The sequence below is a fragment of the Cynocephalus volans genome, chromosome X, assembly GCF_027409185.1.
Source record: "Cynocephalus volans isolate mCynVol1 chromosome X, mCynVol1.pri, whole genome shotgun sequence".
Lineage (NCBI taxonomy): Eukaryota > Metazoa > Chordata > Mammalia > Dermoptera > Cynocephalidae > Cynocephalus > Cynocephalus volans.
In genome coordinates, this window is record NC_084478.1 from 12,644,522 (window position 1) to 12,666,640 (window position 22,119).

The window sequence follows — 22,119 nt, forward strand, 5'->3', positions numbered from 1 at the left end:
GTCCAACTGTCCTCACACTAACTGTCCTTGAACTTCCTGTCCTCAAACTGTCCTCCCATTTCCTGTCTTGGCACTTCCTGTCCTCCAACTATTCTCACACTTCCTGTCCTCAAACTTCCTGTCCTCACACTCCCTGTCCTCCTACATCCTGTCCTCAAATTTCCTGTCCTTACTGTCCTCAAACTCAATGGCCAGCCTCATATCATAAGTAATAGAAAGCAGTGGGGGCCTGTTAGTCCGTTTTTGTGTGGCTATAACCGAATACCCGAGACTGGGTGATTTATAAAGAACTGGGGTTTATTTGGCTTATGATTCTGGGAAAGCTGCATCTGTCATGGGCCTCAGGCTCCTTCTACTCATGGCTGAAAGTAGCAGGCAGCTGGTGGGTACAAGCAGATCACATGGCAAGAGGAAGCAAGAGAGAGAGAGAGAGAGGAGGTGCCAGGGTCTTTTTAAGCAACGAGCTCTCATGGGAACTAATAGAGTGAGAACTCACTCATTAATCCCCCCTGCCCCAGGGAGAGCATTAATCCATTCATGAGGGATCCACCCCATGACTCAAATAGCTCCCGACACTGCCACATTGGGGTCAGATTTCCATGTGAGTTTTGGTGGGGGCAAGACATCCAAACTATCATTCTGCCCCTGGCCCCCCAAAACTCATGTCACTGTCACATACAAATACAATTATTCCATCCCAGCAGTCCCAAAAGTCGTAGCTTGTTCCAGCACCAACTTCAAAGTCCAAAGTCTCATCTGAGACCAAAGGCAAAACTTCCAGCCATGAACCTGTAAAAATCAAAACCAAATTTATCTACTTCCAAGATACAATAGTGGAACAGACACTGGCTACACATTCCCATTTCAAAAGGGAGGACTAGGCCAGAAGAAAGGAGAAACAGGCCCCAAACAAGCCCAAAGCACATCAGGATAGACAATAAGTCTTAAAGCTCCAAAATAATCTTCTTTGACTCCAAGTCCTGCATCTTGGGCACAATGGAGCATCTGGGCCCCCAAAGCACTGGGCAGCCACACTCCCAGTGCTGTGCAAGGCATAGCCCATTGAGCTGCACTGGTGCCTGCAGCTTTTCCAGGTGGGTGTTCTATGTTGCCAGTTGCCCTACAGCTCTGGGGTCCTGGTGGCAGCCCTGCTGTGTTGGCTCTCCTAGACATTTCTCTGTTGGGGGGGTCTCTGTGGGAGCTCCAATCCCACTTTCCTGCTTGGCATTGCTCTAGTAGATGGCCTCTGCAGTGGCTCCACATGTGTGGCAGGTATCTGCCTGGGCCCCAGGCTTTTCTGTACATCCTCTGAAATTGGGGTGGAGGCTGCCATACCTCCACAGCTCTCATGTTCTGCCAGCCTGAAGACTTAACATGATGTGGATGCCACCAAGTGTATTAGTCAGGGATCTCCAGAGAGACAGAATCAATAGAAAACATTATAATTATATGAGAGGGATTTATTAGGAGAATTAGCTCACGTGGCTATGAAGAAAAGTCCCTCGATAGGCTGTCTATAAGCTACATTCCAGTAGCGTGGCTCACTCCAAGTCTAAAGGCCTCAAAACCAGGGAAGCTGATGGTATTCTTGGTGTAAGTCCTGGATCCCTAAAGCTGAAGAGTCTCAAGCTCTGATGTCCACAGACAGGAGAGAAGAGTTTATCCCAGCTCCAGCAGATCAAGAGAGCTTCACCTCTTTCCTCTGTCTTTTGTTCTCTCTGGGTCCCCAGCAGATTGGATGGTTCCCACCCACACTGAGGGTGGGTCTTTCCCACCCGGTCCACTCAGACTCTCATAGTAATCTCTGCTGGAAACACCCTCATGGACGCACCTGAAAAGATAGTTTTACCAGGTTTCTCAGCATTCCTTCATCTAACCAAGTTGGCACCTAGAATTAACCTTCAAAAAAAGGTTTCCACCTTCTGTTCTCCAGAGGTGTTACACAAACCGCACTTCGGGCTGCTTGAGGCAGGGATGCTCCAGCTGGAGCAGCTGGGATGCAGGGAGTGGGTCCCTGAGGGAAGTGGTGCCCCAGGTCTGTTCTCTGGGACACCTTGGGTCTCCTATGCCTCAGGGGTGTGTGGTGGGAGAGGTGCCCTTCCAGATTTCTGAAATGTCATCATGGCTTTTCTCCCATTGTCTTGCCTGTTAGCACCTGGCTGCCTCACCACCAAGCTAATGTCCTTAGCAACCAGTCTATCTGCTTCACCCTTGCGTTTTTCTCCTGCTCTCTGCTTCTCTACCACATGGCCAGGCTGCAAATTTTCTAAATCTTTACGCTCTGCTTCTCTTTTAAATTCTGGCTTTACATCATGCCTTTTCTGCCATAACTGCTGAGTTATGGTTATTGCAAATACTATGCAGCTTCCTGAATGCATTGCTGCTTAGAAATTTTTTCTGCCAAACATTCTGGTTCACAGCTCTTCAGTCCCACCTTCCACAAAGTCCTAGGGCATGAACACAATGCAGCCAAGTTCCTTACTATGGTGTAGCAAAGGTGGTATTTTGTCCAATTCCCGATAAGTTCCTCTTTTCTACCTGAGACCTCATCATCAGCATGAATTTTACTGTCCACATTTCTATCAACATTCTGGTCACAACCATTTAACCAATCTCTAAAATGTTCCAAACTTTCCCTCATCTTCTTGTCTTCTTTTAGTTCCTCCAATCTCCTCCAACCTTTGCCCATTGCCCAGTTCCAAAGGCGCTTCTACATTTTTAGCTAATGTATAGCAACACCCCACTCCTTGGTACCAATTTTCTGCATTAGTCCATTTTTGTGTTACTGTAACAGAATACCTGAGACTGGGTAATTTATTAAGAACAGAAGTTTATTTGGTTTACAGTTCTGGGACAGCTGCATGGCCTGATGTCCACTGGCCCTGACTATAGTGGCACAGGCAGGCCATTGAGAGTTTTATCTTTCCTGTGACTAAGAGCATCCCAAGGATCTGAGAAGAGGGTCCGGCCCAGATCATGCTGCTAGTAATCACCAGGTGTTTTGGCCTCAGGGCATCTTCCTGGGATTAGGCTAGCAGGCTGTGGATAAGAGGGAGGCTGAGTGGGCCTGGAGGGTTGAGAGGAGCAAGGCACAGGTACCAGGACTCTGAGATATTGTCTTAGCTAATTTGGGCTGCTCTAACAAAGTTCCACAGACTGGGTGGCTTATAAACAACAGACATTTATTGCTCAGAGTTCTGGAGGCTAGATGTTTAAGATCAAGGTGCCAGATTTGGTGTCTGATAAGGGCACACTTCCTGGTTCACAGATGGTGCCTTCTCACTGTGTCCTCACATGGTGGAAGGCATGAGGGAGCTCTCTGGGTTCTCTTTTATAAGGGCATTAATCTCATTCATGAGGGCTCCACCCTCATGACCTCATTTCCACCCAAAGGTTCCACCTTCTAACACCATCAACTTGGGGGTTAGAATTTCAACATAGGAATTTATGTGTGAGAGGGGACACAAACATTCAGTATATAGTAGATGGGAACTGAAAAATTTGTTCAGAGGGTACTAGAGATGGAATTGTCTATTCCATGGTTTTATTGAAAGTGGGTCCCATTTAGATCAAGACTCAAAATTAGCAGCCAGTCCCCCAGGCTGGCTAAAATCAAAAGTGGAAAATAGCAAGTGTTGACAAAGATATGGAGGAACTGGAATCTTTGTACATTGCTTGTGGGAATGTAAAACGGTACATTTGCTGCAGGAAGTAGTTTGGTTTTTCCTCAAAAAGTTAAATGTAGAAATACCATCTGACCCAGCAACTCCACTCCTATATGTAAACCCAAAAGAAAAGAAAGCAATGACTCAGAGAAACACTTGCACATGCATGTTCATCGCAGCACCATTCGCAATAGCTAACAGGTGGAACAAACTACATATCCATTGACGAATGAATGAATAAACAAAATATGATATAACCATATAGCATAATATTATTCACCAATAAAAAGGAATGAAGTTCTGACACATTGTGTCACATGGATGAACCTCAAAAATATTATGCTAAGTGAAAGAAGCCAGACACAAAAGGCCACATACTTTATGATCCCATCTATATAAAATGTCCAGAATGGGCAAATTCACAGAGATGGAAAGTAGCAGGAAGCAGCAGTTGCCAGGGGTTGGGGGTGGGGGGATGGGAAGTGACTGTTTAATGGTATGGGGTCTCTTTTGGGGGGGATGAAAATGCATTGGAACTAGGCAGAGGTGGTTGCATGACATTGCAAATGTACTAAGTGCCACTGAATTGTTTCATGCATTTCACCTTAATTGAGAAAAACCAAAAAACAACAATCCACAACCTCAGTAGCAACATAAGGACACTCTCTGTAGAAGGGTTTTGCTGTGTGTGTACTTCCCTGACCTTTCCAGGGCATGGAAGCAGTCTGGTGGTCTCACAGGGGACTTTTTTGTCCCCCTATGCTGTTGCTGCCTGCATTTTCCTCTCCAGCACCATCCTGCTGTACCACATCATGGCCTGGGGCCTGGCCACCCTACTCTGCCTGGAGGGAGCTGTCATGCTTTACTACCCTTCTGTGTCCAGGTAAGCCAGCACGCCTGGCAGCCCAGGTGTTCCAACCCCAGGCCCATTCTGTGTTCTGCAGGAAATGGACATGCCCTGACCCACAGGGGTCGCCTTGCAGGTCACCCCTATGTCTTGTGCCATGTGAGGCCACTCACAATCACGACCTGGAGGGCTTGCTGCAGGGCCTTGCACCCGTGATTTCCTTCCCGGCCTCTGCTTTTCTCGTTTGCGTGCTGACAGCACGTATGCAAAGCATTTGGTATATCCTCTCCGTATTGGTGAAGCTTCCTCATGCCCACTCTTTAATTTCTATTCTTCACGCTTCCTCTGGAGGAGCAGGTGAGTTTAACATTTTAAGCAGGAGTTCGAGATGAGAAGCAAACGGGAGCTCTGGGAGGAGCTAATTCTGTGCCTCTGCTTCCTGCGCTTTCTCCCTTTTCTTCCATCCTGCACTCTTGGCTACCCTGAACACAGATGCAGGAAGATGTGGCCACTGAAACTGTTTCAGGCATTTCTTCAAGTTTAAAATCCCATCAATGCAACCATTTACAAGGCCTCAAGGCACCTGCAAGGACATATACTCTAACTTCCTATGGAAAACTGGAAAACAGGTGAGCAGTACCTGTGATTTTAGGGCTGTGTGGACTCGGATCAGCACAGCACAGCCCTCAGGATAAATTTGGCCCTTTGCCTGATTTTGTACATAAAGTTTTATTGGAACACAGCCCATTTTTTTATGTACTGTCTATGGCTGCTTTTGCACTACAACATCAGAGTAGAGTCGTTGTGACAGAGACTGTGGTATGACCCACAAAGCAGAAAATATTTACTATCTGTCCCTTTACAGAAAAAAATTGCTGGCCCACGGTGTAGATCATTTCTCCCCCTTCTTTTTCAATTTCTTTCAGCTACTCAGTTAGAGGTCTCCAAACTGGTTTTGCCTTATCAACGGTGAATACTCACAGGAGCTCCGTGTAGATCCATTCGTGTGCTCTCTTTCCTGGAGAACTTGAACAGGGCAGATACAGTGTCAGCAGCTGCTATAAGAGAACGCACTTAATTGGAAAGGGAGTTTCTGTCGCTTGCCCTCACCTGAGGGACCCTGGAGACCCCTGGCAAAGTGGAATCTGAGCCTAAGGGCGTGATTCCTGGGGGGCTCACAAGGTGCCCCGAGGTGCTGTCAGGTCTTCAGGAAGCATCTTAATCCAAAATCAGCTCTTAGTACTCACATCTCCCAACCTAGAGCCTTTGGTGTCTTTCAAGCTCGCAGGCTCACTCTCATTTGCATGTACTTTCTGTCTTGGCAGTGGAGTCACTTCTCTTGCTCCTTGTCTCCCTTTCTCCCCTTGAGCTTTTCCAGACTGCATTGTAGACTTCATAGCTGAAGATGAAAGTGCCTGTTAAAAAGGAGGTGGCAGCATGGAAATCCTTCCTATGGCAAGATGGGTATTGCATTTTTCCTGCCTGATTTTTCATATTTTCTGCCATTTTTTACCTGTTGGTTTGAACGCTCCATGAATATTAAAAGTGCTTTTGTTTTTATCATTTCACCTTCTGTGGCCACAGGGGCTGGCTGTCATCTGCTTTTCTGCCTGCCCCTTTGGTTGGGCCTGCTCCATCTTCTCTCCCCTTTGCCTTGGTTCTCTCTGCCTCTGCACCATTTTTCTTCTCTCCTACATTATGCATTTCTTAGCTGATAGTTCCTACTTGGTAACATCCACTGTGTGGCTCCCCACACATCCTACAGTGACCGGCAATGCCTATGACTCATCAGTATAAAACCTTGTCCTTTTCCCTGAAAAGAATCACAGAAACAATTGATATCCATAATCATGAGAACAAATTTCCTTTGAAATATGAAGCTCAGGTATTTTGAGTTGCTCAGGGAGAGGGACGAGATGTCATTCATGCTACTGGCTAATGTGTAGCATGTAGTAAGTGCTCAAAACCTAACTAGTTGAGTGCCTTTGTTTCTACTTGAATTTTGTGATTTTTTCCTTGAAGAGACCACATGTAGGGAATCTTCTACCCCAGAGTGTCTTTTCCTTAAATGCCTTACAGGTCCTCCCATTTACGAGACAGAAACATGATTGATTTCCTTATTCTCCTGCACCTTATTGCTTGTTCTCAGACATGAGGAATGAGTCAGATTTCCTTTTGGCAGGGTCAGAAGTAGATTTATGCATTTCCCTTTTCGCCCTCACCCTCTTATCTCGGCTTCCAGATAAGTCTGCATGTTTTAGCCAAAGCTTTGCATTCAAGAAGAATGACTCAGTTTTCTTCTCTCAGGTGTGAAAGGGGTCTGGACCACACCATCCCCCACTATGTCACCACGTACTTGCCACTGCTCCTTGTCCTTGTGACCAACCCCATCCTGTTCCAAAAGACAGTGACGGCAGGTAAATAATAGGGAAGTTCTCTGGGTACATGGACACTGGGTAGGACCCCATGTCTGGGGCTCAGATAATGGCATGTCATCCTTCTGGAATTATCCAGGACAGTGGACCCCATTCATCATCCTCCAGAGGCATAAGCAGAATACAGTTGGATAAAGTAAACAGGTTTAAGAAATGAAAATGAGCAAGCCTGTTTAGTCATGGACCACACACATTGTCTGTCAACGTTTGTTATCTCAAGGCCAGGACAAGTTGGCCTTTCATTTCTGTGCAGGGCTCATGCTGGGTCTGCCCTTGGCACGCCTTAGAGGCTCCCAGGAATGGCCTTAGGAAACTGTGGAGGTGAGGTAGTAGCAGAAGGGGAGAGAAGGGGTGGGGGGAAGGGATGCAGCAAAGACTGAGGAGTCTGGAGCCTGGTCAGTCCCATGATGCTCTTGGCTTGTGTCTTTTCTCAGATGGGCAGGAAACAGGAAATGAGCCAGATGCAATGGGAAGAACTGGATAAGAGGAGTATCGTGAGTCAGTAGAATGTTAGGGAAAGACCTCTGGGCTGGGACTGGGGATTTCCATTCCAGCCCCTACCACCTCTTCAAGGAAGGGTGACCTGGAGCAAGTGTCCAGCTTCCTCGGGCTGCTGTGGATCCCTCAAGGGCAGAATGGGCATAAGGAAGTTTGCCTTAACAGAAAGGTTGTTTGAGGATCAGCTGTTGATTTTAGAATTTTAAAACATTGTTTAAAGTACTCTACCACTAGGAGCAGGAAATTATTGCGGCTCTTTGGACCAGTCTTTTTATATCTACATTTAAATATGGTGCATTAAACACAGGAATTTTTTTTACAAAATTAAGTAAAAAGTAGTGATTTAAGTATATCAAACCAATGAAAATGACTCATAGAAAAAAGGACTGAAAAGAAATACAGTAAAACGCTAACATTGGTTGTCTCTGGGTGGAGGGACCATGGGTCATTAATTCTTCTGTAAACTTTTATACTTTCTAACTTGTCTATAAGGAGAAACTTAAAATAGTTAAGTATTTTAAAATAACAGGTGTGTATTATTTTTATATTAGAGAAAATAAACCTTTAAAAATATAGTCCCTGTACTAGTAAAATCCAAGTAAAACTGGAAGTTTAGTTCATATCACTGTTAATTTCTTATTTGTGACAAACGTCCTGTGGTTGTGTAAATTGTTAACACTGGGGGAAGCTGGGCAAAGAGTATAAGGTATACAGAAGCTTTCTGAGCTACCTTTGCAATTTTTAAGTCAATCTAACATTGCTTCAAAGTAAAAATTTTAAAAATATATATTCCTTAGAGTCTAGGAGGACTCCAACTTGGAAGTTGTGAGGCATGGAGGTCAGTAGCTTGCTTTGCCTCATGCTCTCTGGTTTTGATTATGGGCTCACATCTGCTCTGATTCTGCTCTCTGTACTCAGTAAACAGAAATAATGAACACTGTGTGTGGTTCCCTTCTGTTCCTCCCAGTAGCCTCTTTACTAAAAGGACGCCAAGGCCTTAAAACGGAGAACGAGCGACAGATGGGAGCTGTGATCAAGATCCGATTTTTCAAAATAATGCTGGTTTTAATTATTTGGTAACCTTTCTTCTATTTTTTATTTTTTATTGCTTGTGGTAAGGGATAGGCAAATGGTTTGCCCTTTTGCTTTTCCATGTGTGACCTGGAAGTTCCAAAGTGGGGAGTCTTTGGAGAGGAAATCTTTGAAACAGTGGTAAGTGCCCTTTGAAGAAATACATGGAGGACAGTGGAGCAAGTCCAGAGTGTATGAATTTCAGGAAGAATATCCAAATGTACGCAAATTATATATAACGCTCTTAGAACAAGAACTTCCGGATTTAGTTTTGAAATGTCCCCACCATATGCATCCAGTATTTCATCCCATTGCTGGGATTAATGGAAATGAAGCAGTTGATCATACTTTCTAAATCCACCCATGTGCCTCAATCGTGACACCAGAATTTCTGTATCTCACAGAGGAGCAAGTGCACATCTTCTGTGTAAAGACTCATACCTCAGTCATGAAGGGCAGAGAACAGGCTGAGCAATTTTGCTCTTCAGTTTTCCTCATCACTGGTGTCCTACCCAAAAGGACAGGTGGATGCTTTGAAAGTAGACCTGTAGCCAGTGCAAAACAGGTGGAAATTAGAACACCCTGCACTGCAGCAAATCAACACTTTGCAGGACAGAGCAAGCCTCTGTGGTCTTAATAACTAATCTGATATTAGGAGATTTGTTTGAACACCCTCCTAGGAGAGACTTAAATTATCTCTCACTAAAAATACACTCAGCTCATCATATCAAATTTCACTGACCCCCAAGAGGAACATTTTAAAGTTCCAGCATAAAATGTCAAAATAAGATTTGTTTTGGTCTACATCGAAACTTCGGGTTACTCCTCAAACAAAGAATGAATTCTGGGTTATTTGACACGGTGCTAGAACTTTATACCCTGAAGTGGCACTGAGTGTTACCATTGGAAGGATTTGCTGATCTCTGCTATAGACTGCGAGGAGTTATAGTTCTTAAATTAAATTCTTGGTGTGCTGGTTTTTTGTGCTTTCTTACTGCTGAAGTGGTCTTCCCTCCACCAGGAATTAGGAATTTTAGGCCTTGGTAGAAATCATTCCCTGACCTCAGAGTTTAAAAGTGAATTTTGTTGCATGTTCTCTTTACCCATGGGCCATTTTCTTTCTAACAGTTGGTTGTCAAATATCATCAATGAAAGCCTTTTATTCTATCTTGAAATGCAACCAGATATCAATGGAGGCTCTTTGAAAGGTGTGAGAAGTGCAGCCAAGACCACGTGGTTTATTATGGTAGGTAGATTTAAAATTTTCAGCTTGGAAAAAAAAAAAAACATGCAGAAGTATGATGTATTGTCATATAAATATATAGTGAGTTGAATAGTTTCCTGGGCTACCTATATCTGGCCTTTGTGTGCTAAGCTACCAGGTTTCATTCATTATTGGGATCATTATTAAATGGATACAACTCTGGTAAATTAATTTGGCACAGTGCATCAAAACTGTCAGGCAGACTCACAATATCAGATCTTTTATCTTGAAGGAGTATTTCAGACGACGAAGAAGCCATAGGGATGAAGAAATTTCTAGTAGCATTATCCATAATTATAAAGCATTATAGGAAACCCAAATTTGAAAAAAAAAGGGGGGGTGGTTAAGTAAATTATAGTCTTTCATCCTGGTGGAATGTTACCCAGATTTTTTAAATGACTCTTATGAAATTTCTGATATTAAGTGGACAAGGTAGGATATGAAATTATACCAGTTACAACTACATAAACACATATGTCTATAAAAATATTGGCTGGAAATACAAGAAATGATAATAGGGTGGAAGCGCCATGGGTAGACTTCTCCCCCGGTGTTTTGATTATATTACATTTACAATAAGAAAGGCATGCATGAGCTGAAGTCTCCATTGGCGGAGAGGTCCACTCTGTGCTACACAGAATTAATGCTTACATTGCTTCTGAGTTGGGAAAGATCTGATTCACAAGAACCTTAAAATGAGGACAGCACTAGCCTCCTCAGTCTCTGTGCTTTGGTTTGAAGCTAACAAACCAAACACATGAAGTTAACCAAGGGAACCACACAAATGGAGGGATGTTTCCCAGACTCACTTTTGCCTGAACAACATTTGTTAAATCAAATTCTGAGTTGACAGTGCAAGGTAGAAAGCTACAGGAGAGCAAAGCACCTTAGGCAGAGTCAAGAACGTGCTTGGTTCCATTGCCTGGGTCACATGGATCTCCTCCCCCCACCTTCTTCCCCCTCCCTTCCCCTCCCCCTTTCTCCTTTTTCTTTTTTCTTTTTTTAAAAAATGACTGGTAAGGGGATCTCAACACTTGGCATGGTGTTGTCAGCACCACGCTCAGCCAGTCAGCTAACCGGCCATCCCTATATGGGATCCGCACCCATGGCCTTGGTGTTATCAGCACCGCACTCTCCCGAGTGAGCCATGGGCCAGCCCTGCCCCTTTCTCCTTTTCTCTGCTTCCTCTCCCCCTTTTCCCCCCTCCCTCCTCTCTTCCCTCCCCTCCACTCTCCCCCTCCACTTTTTTTTTTCCTGGCAGCTGGCCAGTATAGGGATCAAACCCTGGACCTTTATGTTATCAGCACCATGCTCTAACCAATGGACCAACCAGCCAGCTCCTCCACCCCTATTTTCAGGCATGCTTTGAGGTACAGCACCTACTAGGGCCAATCTTTACCTTGCGCCAAACCAACTAACTAAGAGGTCACTCCTCAGTGAGGGCCGCCCAGTAGGCATCCTGGGCAGAGTTTAGCACTTTGAGGACAGAATGCTCTAATTCCCGCTGTACTGCGCTGAGTGCCATGTGTCTTCTTGCCTCCCTCTCTCCCAGGGGATACTGAATCCAGCCCAAGGATTCTTCTTATCTCTGGCCTTCTATGGCTGGACAGGATGCAGCCTGGATTTTCAGGCTCCCCGGATGGAGATCCAGTGGGAATCTATGACGACCTCTGTCGCTGAGGGAACTTACCCGTCCCCAGTGGGCTCCTGTGTGCCCAGTGAAAACACCACTTCCAGGATGGCACGTGTCAGTGGACACACTTCTGACAAAGCCCTGAGCATGCTGTCTGAAGGTAAAGCCCTGCTGTAGGCCTGGGAAGGTAGGCTGGGGCGCTCTGGGGCTTGGAAATCCTTTATCAAACAAGATGAAACTGGAGGATGTCCATGATGTCTACAGCCAACTTCAGGGCACAAACGGAAAGTTACAATAGCTGACATTGACTCTACTCTTACGTTTCATCATCCTCTCCTTTTAATATTTTAATGGTGCCTTTCATTTAGTTACTAAGCACTGTAGCCTTGTATTGATTATAACTGGTCCTCTTGGGCTGGATGGCATTTTTGAATATGTGATAATTTGTCACTTTAAATCCTTTACTAACATTGGCTATGAGGCAATGCATATTATGACATGACCTCTTTAGATTACAGGTGCAGTTTCATTTGTCCAGCTCATTTAAGTTCATTTAACATGAAAGGCAATCAGCCGGTGCTGGCTCTCCTAATCTACTCTTTCCATGTGGGGACTAGCGCTGTGGTCTTCCCATCGTGCTCTGTGGAACCCTAACGTGGTGCTTCAGGCATCTAATAAGTGATTCAAATACCATTCCAAAATTCATGTGAAAACCTGTGATCAGAATTATGCATGCTCAAATGTGTTGGCTACCAAACAGTAACCCATCAACTCATTACCTTGACACCAGTTAGCTCATTTGTATGTGGAGCTCAGAATAATGTTCTCCTACCCTCTTTAAGTGAAGACTGTCCTGAGATGGCAAGCTGGACTGCTTAAAAGCCATTACATTTTCAGCTCCTTAGCCATTTAAAACTAGATTTTCTTGATATGGTGCAATCAAATCAAACCGCTGAAAAAGTTAGATGTTCAAGTTGATAGAAGATCATAATGTTTGCCTCAGTTTTTGGTTTCAGAATTTTGTGTTGAGTAAAATGTCCTTAGAGTTCTAATTGATAACAACATTAATTAAATTCAAATTGCAACTTATGAATAAATTTTTGCTAATATTTTCCTCATCTGTCTTTGACTTAAGGTTTCTAGTAAGGCTTTGCTTTAGCAAGAAACTACCTTTTGGAGAGGAAAAAAGTTTGAAAATCACCACTTTGACATTTGTGGATTCTTAATGATTTTAAAGTACGAGGAAATTGATCTTTTAAGAGGAAGCATTTGATAGCTATAATTATATAGTAGCCTACTGGATGTCTAAGAAGGAGGGAGAGAGAACTGAGAGAATTCGACTTTTAAAAACATTCAGGGACATAAATGCCGCTTTGCTTATTCTCAGTTGGGTCATTGGGACTGGATTGAAATGGAACTTAGTTCTCTGTAAACTCCTTAACCACCTACTGTTTCTTCCTTCAGAGCAGGGTTTCTCAACTTTGGCACTATTAGAACTTAGCACCAGGTCATTCTTTGTCCTGAGGATTGTCCCATGCGGTGTAGAATGTTTAGCAGCTTCTTGGCCTCTGTTGCTTTGCCCCCCATGGATTTGTCACCTCTCTTCCCCTGTGTGATGGAGCCACAAAGGATTACTCAAAGCCCATCTCTTCTGAGCAGTGAGAAGCCCTGAAGTGGTTTATTCCAAGAACCCTCAAGAGAGAAGCATTCCTTTCATTTGGGAAATTAACCATGAATTGGGGTTCCCTTCTTGTATTTATTCTCCAGCCCAGGAAGTTACAGCAAGAGACATAGGTGGGATTATAGTGTGACAATATAGGCTGGTAACTTTCAGTAAAAAGAAGTCAGATGACATTCCATTAGACAATTAAGTGATCCACCAACAAAAGCTTGATCTTAGCAAATGTTCTCTTTTTACAGCTGCTTCCCAGTAACTTTACATATCAATCAGTCACTTGTCTGTCTTTGAGCCAGCAACCTTGCTGTGTTACAACTCTTTATCTTACAACAGAGACTCAATAGCCTGGGGGAAATTTCCCGATTTTTGTAAGGTCAATATTTGAAACTACAAGGCTTTTGAAAACCAGGCCCTGTGAAGTACATTTGCTTTATGCATACTTCACAGGCCTCTACCCACTAGATGCAGTTTCCAAAACTGTTTCTAGACAATGACAAATGTCCCTTGGGGAGGCACAGTGGCCCCAGTACAGACCAAATCATGTCTCAGAATGATTAGCCTTTTCAGAGGCTTGGATCCAAGACTTTGCTTTCCCCAACATGTTATCTGCGCTGGTAATGGAAAGAAACTGAGCCGAAATGCCGGGTACCGACCAAGCTTTAGCAAAGGAAAAGAATCTGCCAGGCTGCACTCAAAATGGAGAGCAGCAACCAGAGTCAGGGTGGGAGGGCTTACATAGGTTGTAAGGAAGGCTGATGTAATCAGGGAGGGGTTTAGTGCTGGTGTGGAGGGGTTTGGTGCTGCTTTCTATTTCTCAGAAACCACGAGGTTTCTTGTAAGGGAAAAGCTGGTGGCCATTTTGTGCTGAGTGTGTGAAAAATGGCACTAGTCACGTCCAAGATGGTGCCAGTCACATCCAAGATCCACCATTCTTGCCTTTTAAGTATAGAGATAAGGGAAAAGGGGTGAAGGTCTCATTCTTCTGAAGCTGCTTCCTGCTGGAGATGTGCAAAGATAGGAAATAAATAAAACAATTAGGTGGTGGAGTATTGGTTTCATGGGGGGAGGCTGTATTCTGGTGAAGGGTCAACAGTTCTCAGGGGCTGATATCCTCCTCCCAGGAACAATTCGGCAACCTTTTGGTTGGTGAATGCCTGCATATGTTCCTGTAAGAAATTAGAGAAACACCGAAAGAGCCAGGGACCAAGAAGGAAGATAAGTCCCATCATGGTCAGGGGTCTGACGTGTTTTGTCCTGAAGTCCTCCCCCATTGCTATAGCCTCAGTGAGTGGTTTAGGTGAAGCAGAAATGTTTTGTTGGGTGGGCACTGGACTCCAGCAGAATCCCCTTTGGAAAGAGCTGTCCAGTAGTTTTTAACCCCATAAGCACATGATTGGCTATTGTCTGGTCATAGCATGTTATGGGAACGTATGTCTGGGATGTGAACGTGTCCTGTAGGGTTCCCCTGAAGATTCCGGGTGGCTGACCCAGGAGGTTGGAAAGTGTCCTTCCACCCACCAAGACCTTGGTTATACATTGTGAACAGGGTGTGGCACATGTCTCTGTTAGGAAAAGAAGCAAGAGGAAGAGAAAAGGCAAGCGTTCAGGGGCTGAGACGTTGAGAGGGTGCATAGTAGGAAAAAGGAGTAGAGGGTAACCATGTTGGGGCTGTAATCACAGAAGGCGCCCTGCCAGGCTAACTCAGTTACCCACTCAAGAGCATCTTCAACACTGGAGGTGGTGGGTCGGGACCAGTCTTGGAGCAGCTCCTGTGTGAAAGACATGAAGTGGGCCAGCAAGAGTGAAAGGACAATTACCAGGGGAAAGATCATCCTTCTTCTGGGATTGGGGGAAGAGTGGAGGTCCTGGAGATTTTCAATTTTGTGGGTCCTAAAATGGATGAAGTGTAAGGAGATGTTGGGTTGGGGTTGAGCAGAGGGACCCCTCTGGCTTGGTGTTAACAGATTCTTTGGGTAAAGTCTCAGGTGCTAGGTTTACCAAGGATAAGTGATACCAAGAGGCCTTTCCTAGTACTTTTACTGCCATGGGGGTGGTGAGAAGTGCTGTACAAGGCCCTTCCCAACATGGTGAGAGAGGCTTTGGGATTCGGGTTTGAATATACACTTGCTGTCCTAGGCTCAGTTTAAAGTCTGAGGGGGTGGTGGGGAAAGGATGAGGTAATAGAAGGTTGGCCTGTTCCTGAAGAAGATCCCTAATGAGTAGGGAGATACTGGCCTAAAGGCAATGAGCTGGAAGGGAGAGGTGTGAGGGTGAAGGGTCTGCCATACATAAGTTTGAAGGGCTGAGGCCAGTGGGTTTGGGGAGGTCAGCTTGCAAGCGAGTGAGTACTAAAGGGAGAATTTGAGTCTAAAGGAGGTGAAGTTCCAAGGACAGCTTGGTGAGGTGTGTTTTTATGACGTGATTGGCTTTTTCTACTTTGCCTGATGACCAAGGCCAATATGGTATATGTAAGTCCCATTTGATATGTAAAGCCTGTACTGTGAGTTGTGTAACCTGGGAAATGAATGCTGGGCCGTTATCAGACAGGAGGCTGCTGGGCAAGCCAAAACGAGGGATGATTCCTGAGGTGAGAGCATGCATTACTGCTGTAGCATCCTCTGAAGTGCAGGGAAAAGCCTCAACCCAACCTGAAAAGGTATCTACTAAGGTTAGAAGATAGTATGTCCTTTTGTGAGGAGGTATGTGAGTAAAGAGAATTTGTCAATCCTGGCCAGGAGTGTATCCTCTGGCCTGGTGGGTGGGGAAAGGACCGAACTTGGAGGCCATCTTGATTGGAGCAACGAGTACACAAAGGACAATTTTGAGTGATCTGTTTAAGTAACCTGGCCATGTGGGGAGAGTCATTTAAAGGCTGAAGAAGGTGTAGTAGGGATTCATAGCCTATATGAACTGAATTATGGAAATCTAAAAGGATTTGCTCAGTTTGTGTGGTAGGGAGGACATAGTGACCAGAGACAGTATACCAGTTGTCCTTCCTCTGTGCCCCCAACTGTGGGAGGTGTTGTATTTCTTGGGGTTTGTATTGGGATAAGGGCATAGGGACCATGAGAAGGACTGAGCAGGAGAGGAAGAGTGGGGGTCTGGTGATTGAGCAGCCTGTTCTTCAGTTAGATCTGCCAGTTTGTTTATCTGGGCTATGGGGTCATTGGACGTTTGGTGTCCTCTGCAGTGTATAACCCAACCTCGTTTGGGAGTTGTGCAGCCTCAAGAAGTATCTTGATAAGATGTCCGTTTTTTATGGGCCCTTCTTGATTGGTCATGTATTCTCTCTCCTTCCATATGGCCGCACAGGAGTGTAGGATGTGGTGAGCACACTCAAAATCAGTGTATATATTGACTCGTTTGTTACTTGCCAGAGTGAGAGTGCTGGTGAGGGCAATGAGCTCTGCCTGTTGGGAATTGGTGTTAGGGGGAGAGGGGGCAGCCTCAATAGTTTGTGTTAGATTTACTATGGCATAACCCACCCAGGGGGTGGGGGTGGAGGTGACACTGCATTCTATGAACAATGTATGTTAGGGCTGTGTAATGGGATGTGGGGAGGTGTGTGGAAAGGGATTGAGAAAGTGTCTAAAGCCTCCATGCAATTATGTTCCAAGGGTCATGAGTGTTTTGGGATGAGAGTGGCTGGATTTAAGGGAGGGCAAGGTTTAAAGGAGAACTGGGAATTTTCAATGAAGGTAAGGTGGATAAGTTGTAGGCGGGAAGGGGAGAGAGTCAACATGTTCTCATGGCTGAGATGGTCTTCAAGATGATGGGGGGAACAAATGACTGTTTGTTGTCCAAAAGTTAGTTTAGAGCTTTTTTGTGCTAAAAGGGCAGCTGCCACCAAGGCCCATAAACAGGGAGCCCATCCTCGAGCTGTGGTGTCCAATTGTTTGGAAAGGTATGCAACAGGGCAGGAGATATCTCCTGCCTCTTGTCCTAAAACCCTGACCACCAATCCTTGGGTTTCAGTGATGTACAGGATAAAAGGATGAGATAGGTTTGGGAGGGATAGAGCTGGGGCTACAAGGAGAGTGGCTTTTAATCACTGAAATGGAGAATGAATGGGCTTTGTGGGATCTAAGGGAATGGCAGGATACCCTTTGGCTGCCTCATAAAGTGGTTTTGCTAGCACACCAGAGTTAGGAATCCATGGGCAAAGATACCCTGCAAGCCCCGAGAAAGAAAGGATTTCACCTTTTGTGGTAGGAGTAGGGAGTTCAGAAATTAAACTCTTGCAATCCATCACTATTTCTCTGGTGTTAGGGTGAGGTGGACTCCAAAATAGGTGACTGAAGGAGAAGAAATTTGGGACTTGCTGGGGGACACTCAATATCCCCTGGAGGCCATGAAATTAAGGAGAGCAACAGTGTGGGCCTGTGAATCCTCATAGGAGTGGCTACAAAGGAGGAGGTCATCCACGTATTGTATTAAAGTGGTAGAGGTTGGAGGAAGTTCAGATAAGTCTTGAGCTAAGGCCTGGCTGAAGAAGTGGAGGCTACCCCGAAACCCCTGAGGCAGTACTGTCCAGGTGAGTTGTTGGGGACCATGTGTATCAGGGTCAGTCCAAGTGAAGGTAAACAGGTTTTGACAGGAAGGGTGTAAGGGGATAGAAAAAAAGGCATCTTTGAGGTCAAGTACAGAGAAGAAATGTGGTGTTGTTGGGATTTATGGATAGAAGAGTATAGGGGTTAGAAACAATTGGGGTTATGGGTAAAATGGCCACATTAAAGGCCCTGAGGTCTTGAACTAAATGGTATGAGCCATTAGGCTTTATAACCAGAAGGGTGGGTAATATAAAAGCCGAGTGGGTAGGCCGTAAGAGATGAGAAGAAAGGAGTTTGTGTATGATGGGTTTTAAGCCTATTAGGTGTTTGTTAGTGATGGGGTATTCTGGGACATTAGGGAACAAAGAAGCGTTCAGCAATTTAACCAGTATAGGGGAATGGTGCATTGCAATGGAGGAAGAAGAACTGTCCCATATTACAGGATTAACCTTGTCCGAGTTGAAGGGAAGGTTGGAAGCCTCAGGTACCAGGTCTGGGGCAGCCTGTAACAGGAGTATTGTAGCTGGAGTTGAGGTGTTTAGGGTAAGAGTAGCTTTGAATTTGGAAAGGATGTCCTGTCCCAGTAAGAGGGTTGGGCATTGAGGCATTATTAAAAATGTATGATTGAATGGGGTGGATGTAGGTTGCAGGAAAGGTGTTGAGTGATCCACGGGTGTTATTCTGATCCCATGACCCCTACTACTGTGATAGAGGATGGGTTGTTGGTCCTGCATATTCAGGAAGGGTAGAGTAAGTGGCCCCTGTATGGATGACAAAAGAGATTGGCTTACCTGCTACAAGGCAAGTTACCCTGGGCTCAAATGTGTAATCTCCTTCGGGGCCTCAGGCCCTGTGCATCTCAGTCCTCCTCCTGGGCAAATCCAAGCAGTTCTGGTCAGGATGGCCATGAAGCCAAAGGGTTAGTTGGGGACTGGGCCATTCCCTCTCTCATGAGAGAAATGGTCAACCCCCCAGTGGCCTGGCTCTTTGCAGTGCAGACAGGGCCTGGGAGGGGGCCTGGGGTTAGGATATGGCAGTACTCCGTGGCCCGGTTGACTGCATTTGAAGCAGTTCCCAGGTGATGTTCCCATAGAGGCCACCAGCTTTGGAGTGTGTGATCTCTGGATAGCATTAGCCAGGAGCTAATATTTGGCCTGATCTCTTTTGTATCAATCCTTCCTCTCCTCCTCCTCTCTATTGTTAAAAACCTTGAAAGCTGCATTGAGGAGGTCTCATTGGGTAATAAAATGAGAGTGTAAGAGGGCCATGCCTGAAAGGGAGTTTGGGTCTATGCATGTGTATTTATGTAAAGCCTCAGGGAGGTGGGTTAGGAACTAGCCGGGATTTTTGGTGGATCACTGTGTGATTTCTCTAATTGACTGACTTGTGCGTAGACTGTTGGAGGCCATAAATCATGTATGTGATCATATTATCCCAGAGATCCCAGTCACCATGGCTGGCCCAGTAGTCTCAATTTGGGTCCATGTGAGGGATGGCAGTGGCTCCCACAGGCTGCCTATTATTTTGGCCATGTACCTCGCCTGCCTGTTGGTGGGCCATTATCCAGACCTGCTCCCTATCATCATGGGACAAGGTGTAAGTTGGAATCATGAAAACATTAAGCTGCCAGGTGAGATTGTAAGACTGGGTGAGGTATCTGAATTCCTTAAGATATGTGTCCAGGTTGGAATGGAAAAATCCCAGTCGTTTTTTGATTTGGGAGAGATCAAAAAGAGAAAAGGGAATATGGACCCAGACAATTCCCTTTGTCCCTGCCACTTCATGGAGGGGGTATAAAGGAGCTGAAACTGAGGTGGGGTTCTCACCTGATGAAGGGGAAAAAGGAGAGGGATTGAGTGGCTGAGGACAAAGAGAGGGAAAAGGTGAAGGGGCTAGTGGAGGATCTGGAGCATAAGGATGTGGTTGGGGAGCAGAGTGGTCTGACGGATCAAAAGATTGATCCGAGTCCAGAAGGGGAGGTCAGGCATGAGTTAGGAGAATTTGAGATGTAGAATAGTGTTGACAGAGAGAAGGATGAGATCGGATATAGAAGAAGGCTTGAACATAAGGAATCTCTCTGGCTTTGTCGTTTCGGTGACAAAAGTTGTCTCGGTCTCTGAGAGTACCCAATTTGAAAGTGCCATTTTCTGGCCACTGGGATCCATTGTCTAGTTTGTATTTAGGCCAAACCTGATTACAGTAGAAAATGAGGCATTTGCCTTAATATCTCCCCGGAGGCCAAGAGGTTGGCCAGGAGACAGTCCAGAGGTGTAGAGCAGGGAGAAAATGAGATGTTTAGGTTTAATGTCTCCCTGGAGGCCAAAGGATTGTAGAAAATGAGACGGTTCAGTTTAAATTGGCCAGGAGACAGCCCAAGGGTGTAGAGCGTGGAGGTCTGGATTGTGAGGATCCCATTTAGCAGGTGAGAAAGGAGGTGATCAGTCCCAGTTGAAGAAGGGGAACACCAAGGAGCATTGTCATTGGTGCGCACCTCCTTTTCCAGAGGGAAGCCACTGACCAGCTAGAGGAGCATCCTCCAATAGCCAGGGGCATGAGAGGGGTTCCCTCTGCCAGGTGCCTGGTCTTCAGGAAGTAGCCTGGTCTTTGGTAAGTAGACAGTAGTCATAGAAAGTAGTCAGGGGAACCCGTAGAAATAGGACAGACCCCCTGACACACCCTGAATTGAGGCTGATGGTGGATGTGTTGGTCTGAAACGGCAAAGGGAGAGAGTCCCTGAGGTACCTGGTTCAGCAGGTCCAGGAAGGGTGGCTGGGGGGGCCAATCAACCCAAGAGAGGGGATCATCCAAAGGTCACAGCCTGGACCCCCTGGGTTTTAGCACCAAGATGAATGTGAGCCCAAACACCGGGTACCAATCAAGCTTTATTAAAGGAAAAGAATCTGCCGGGCTGCACTCAAAATGGAGAGCAGCAACTGGCGTCAGAGTGGGAGGGCTTATATAGGTTGTAGGGAAGGCTGATGTAATCAGGGAGAGGTTTGGTGCTGGTGTGGAGGAGTTTCTGTTTCTCAGAAACCACGAGGTTTCTCATAAGGGAAAGGCTGGTGGCCATTTTGTGTTGAGTGTGTGTAACATGGTGCTGGTCACATCCAAATTCCATCAGTAATAAATTGTGCGTGCACACACACACACACACACACACACACACACACACACTAAACCAAAGACAAACACCTCACAGTCCAAACCACTTTGGTTTGCACAAGAATAATGTTGAAATTTGGAGCAGGAAAAATGCGCAAGAGTATGTTTGGTAATGGCTAAAATAATTCTATTTTCTTTTCCATTTCTATTATTCAAATATGCTGAAGGGAGGTTTTATTTTTAGATGATAAAAGGTTGGTTTATTCTGAAGGCCCAAAAATATGATGAGAAATTGATGGGTTGATTCCATGAGACAGGACTGTCTGGTTGTAATTGGGAGCCTCAAAGGGAAACAGAGAAGTAGTTTTGGCCAAAGCTAAAAGACAGAGACCATGTGTTTATGAACTTTCTACCTGGTACAAATAGCTCATCAAGGGTCAGGGACTCACCAACTGGAATTGCTGTTAGCATGTAGAGTTATTGAAACCACCTGGGGAATAAACCAAATTCTTATCTTGACTTATTTGTCTTTGTTTTTATTCCCATTTTGGTGATTTAAACTGGCCAAGCCAATCTTTGACATTCAACCAAAACTCGAAAAATAATAATAAAAACCATCCCAGTCCGTCTGATGCACCCCACCCCAGTCACCACGAAACAAAATCATTTCTTTGTTTTGCAAACTGTTGCATTGGACTGGTGCTCAAAAGTTGGAGGTTTTCACACAAAGTTTTAGAAATAGCAAATAGAGATCCAGCAGAAAAGCCAACAGGGCAGCCTTTCCCCACAGCTGCTCTCCACTGAGGCTGCCATTCTCTGCTTACCTCCTGCTTATTGAAAGCGCTTGACAAGGGTTATCTTGTAACAACAATTCACAGCAATATGGTCAGGCATGAGTAGCAGTTTACCTTTGAAATTTGAACGCCATTTGTTTAGTCAGTCTATATTTTGGAAAATAACAGAAGAAGTAAACATCTTAAAAGACTGAGTTTAGATAGTGACACTGCTACCTGGTGAAGTGGGACGTTCCACAGTGGCATTTTCCCTTCTTTATGGGAAGTTAGGGATCTCTGGTTTTTCAGCTGCAGAGAACAACTAAGGTATAGGGGTTCTAATCACAGGCTGCTCATTCCTCCTTCCTTTGCTTTTTTAAAAAGTTGAGATATAATCCACATACCATAAAATTCACCCTTTTGGAATGTACACTTTAGTGGCTTTAAGTCTATCACAAGGCTGTGCAACCATGTCTACTATCTAAATCCAGAACATTTTCTTCACTCCAAAAAGAAACTTGCACTCTTTAGCAGACAAGCCCTGTTCCTCTCAACCCCCAGTCCCTGCTGACCCCTAACCTATTTTCTGTCCCTATGGATGTG

The 22,119-nt window shown here is 45.2% G+C and overlaps 1 protein-coding gene across 1 annotated transcript in view; it reads left to right on the forward strand.

The window, feature by feature from the left end:
- Positions 1-996: 996 nt before the first annotated feature.
- The window catches only part of LOC134367179 (G-protein coupled receptor 143-like), a 30,964-nt gene continuing 9,841 nt past the window's right edge, over positions 997-22,119 (forward strand). Inside the window, exons 1-6 of the mRNA XM_063083828.1 lie at positions 997-1,094; positions 4,456-4,548; positions 6,820-6,929; positions 8,413-8,521; positions 9,645-9,762; positions 11,333-11,573. Of these exons, the coding sequence (XP_062939898.1) occupies positions 997-1,094; positions 4,456-4,548; positions 6,820-6,929; positions 8,413-8,521; positions 9,645-9,762; positions 11,333-11,573 (769 nt within the window). The remainder of the gene's footprint in view (positions 1,095-4,455; positions 4,549-6,819; positions 6,930-8,412; positions 8,522-9,644; positions 9,763-11,332; positions 11,574-22,119) is intronic.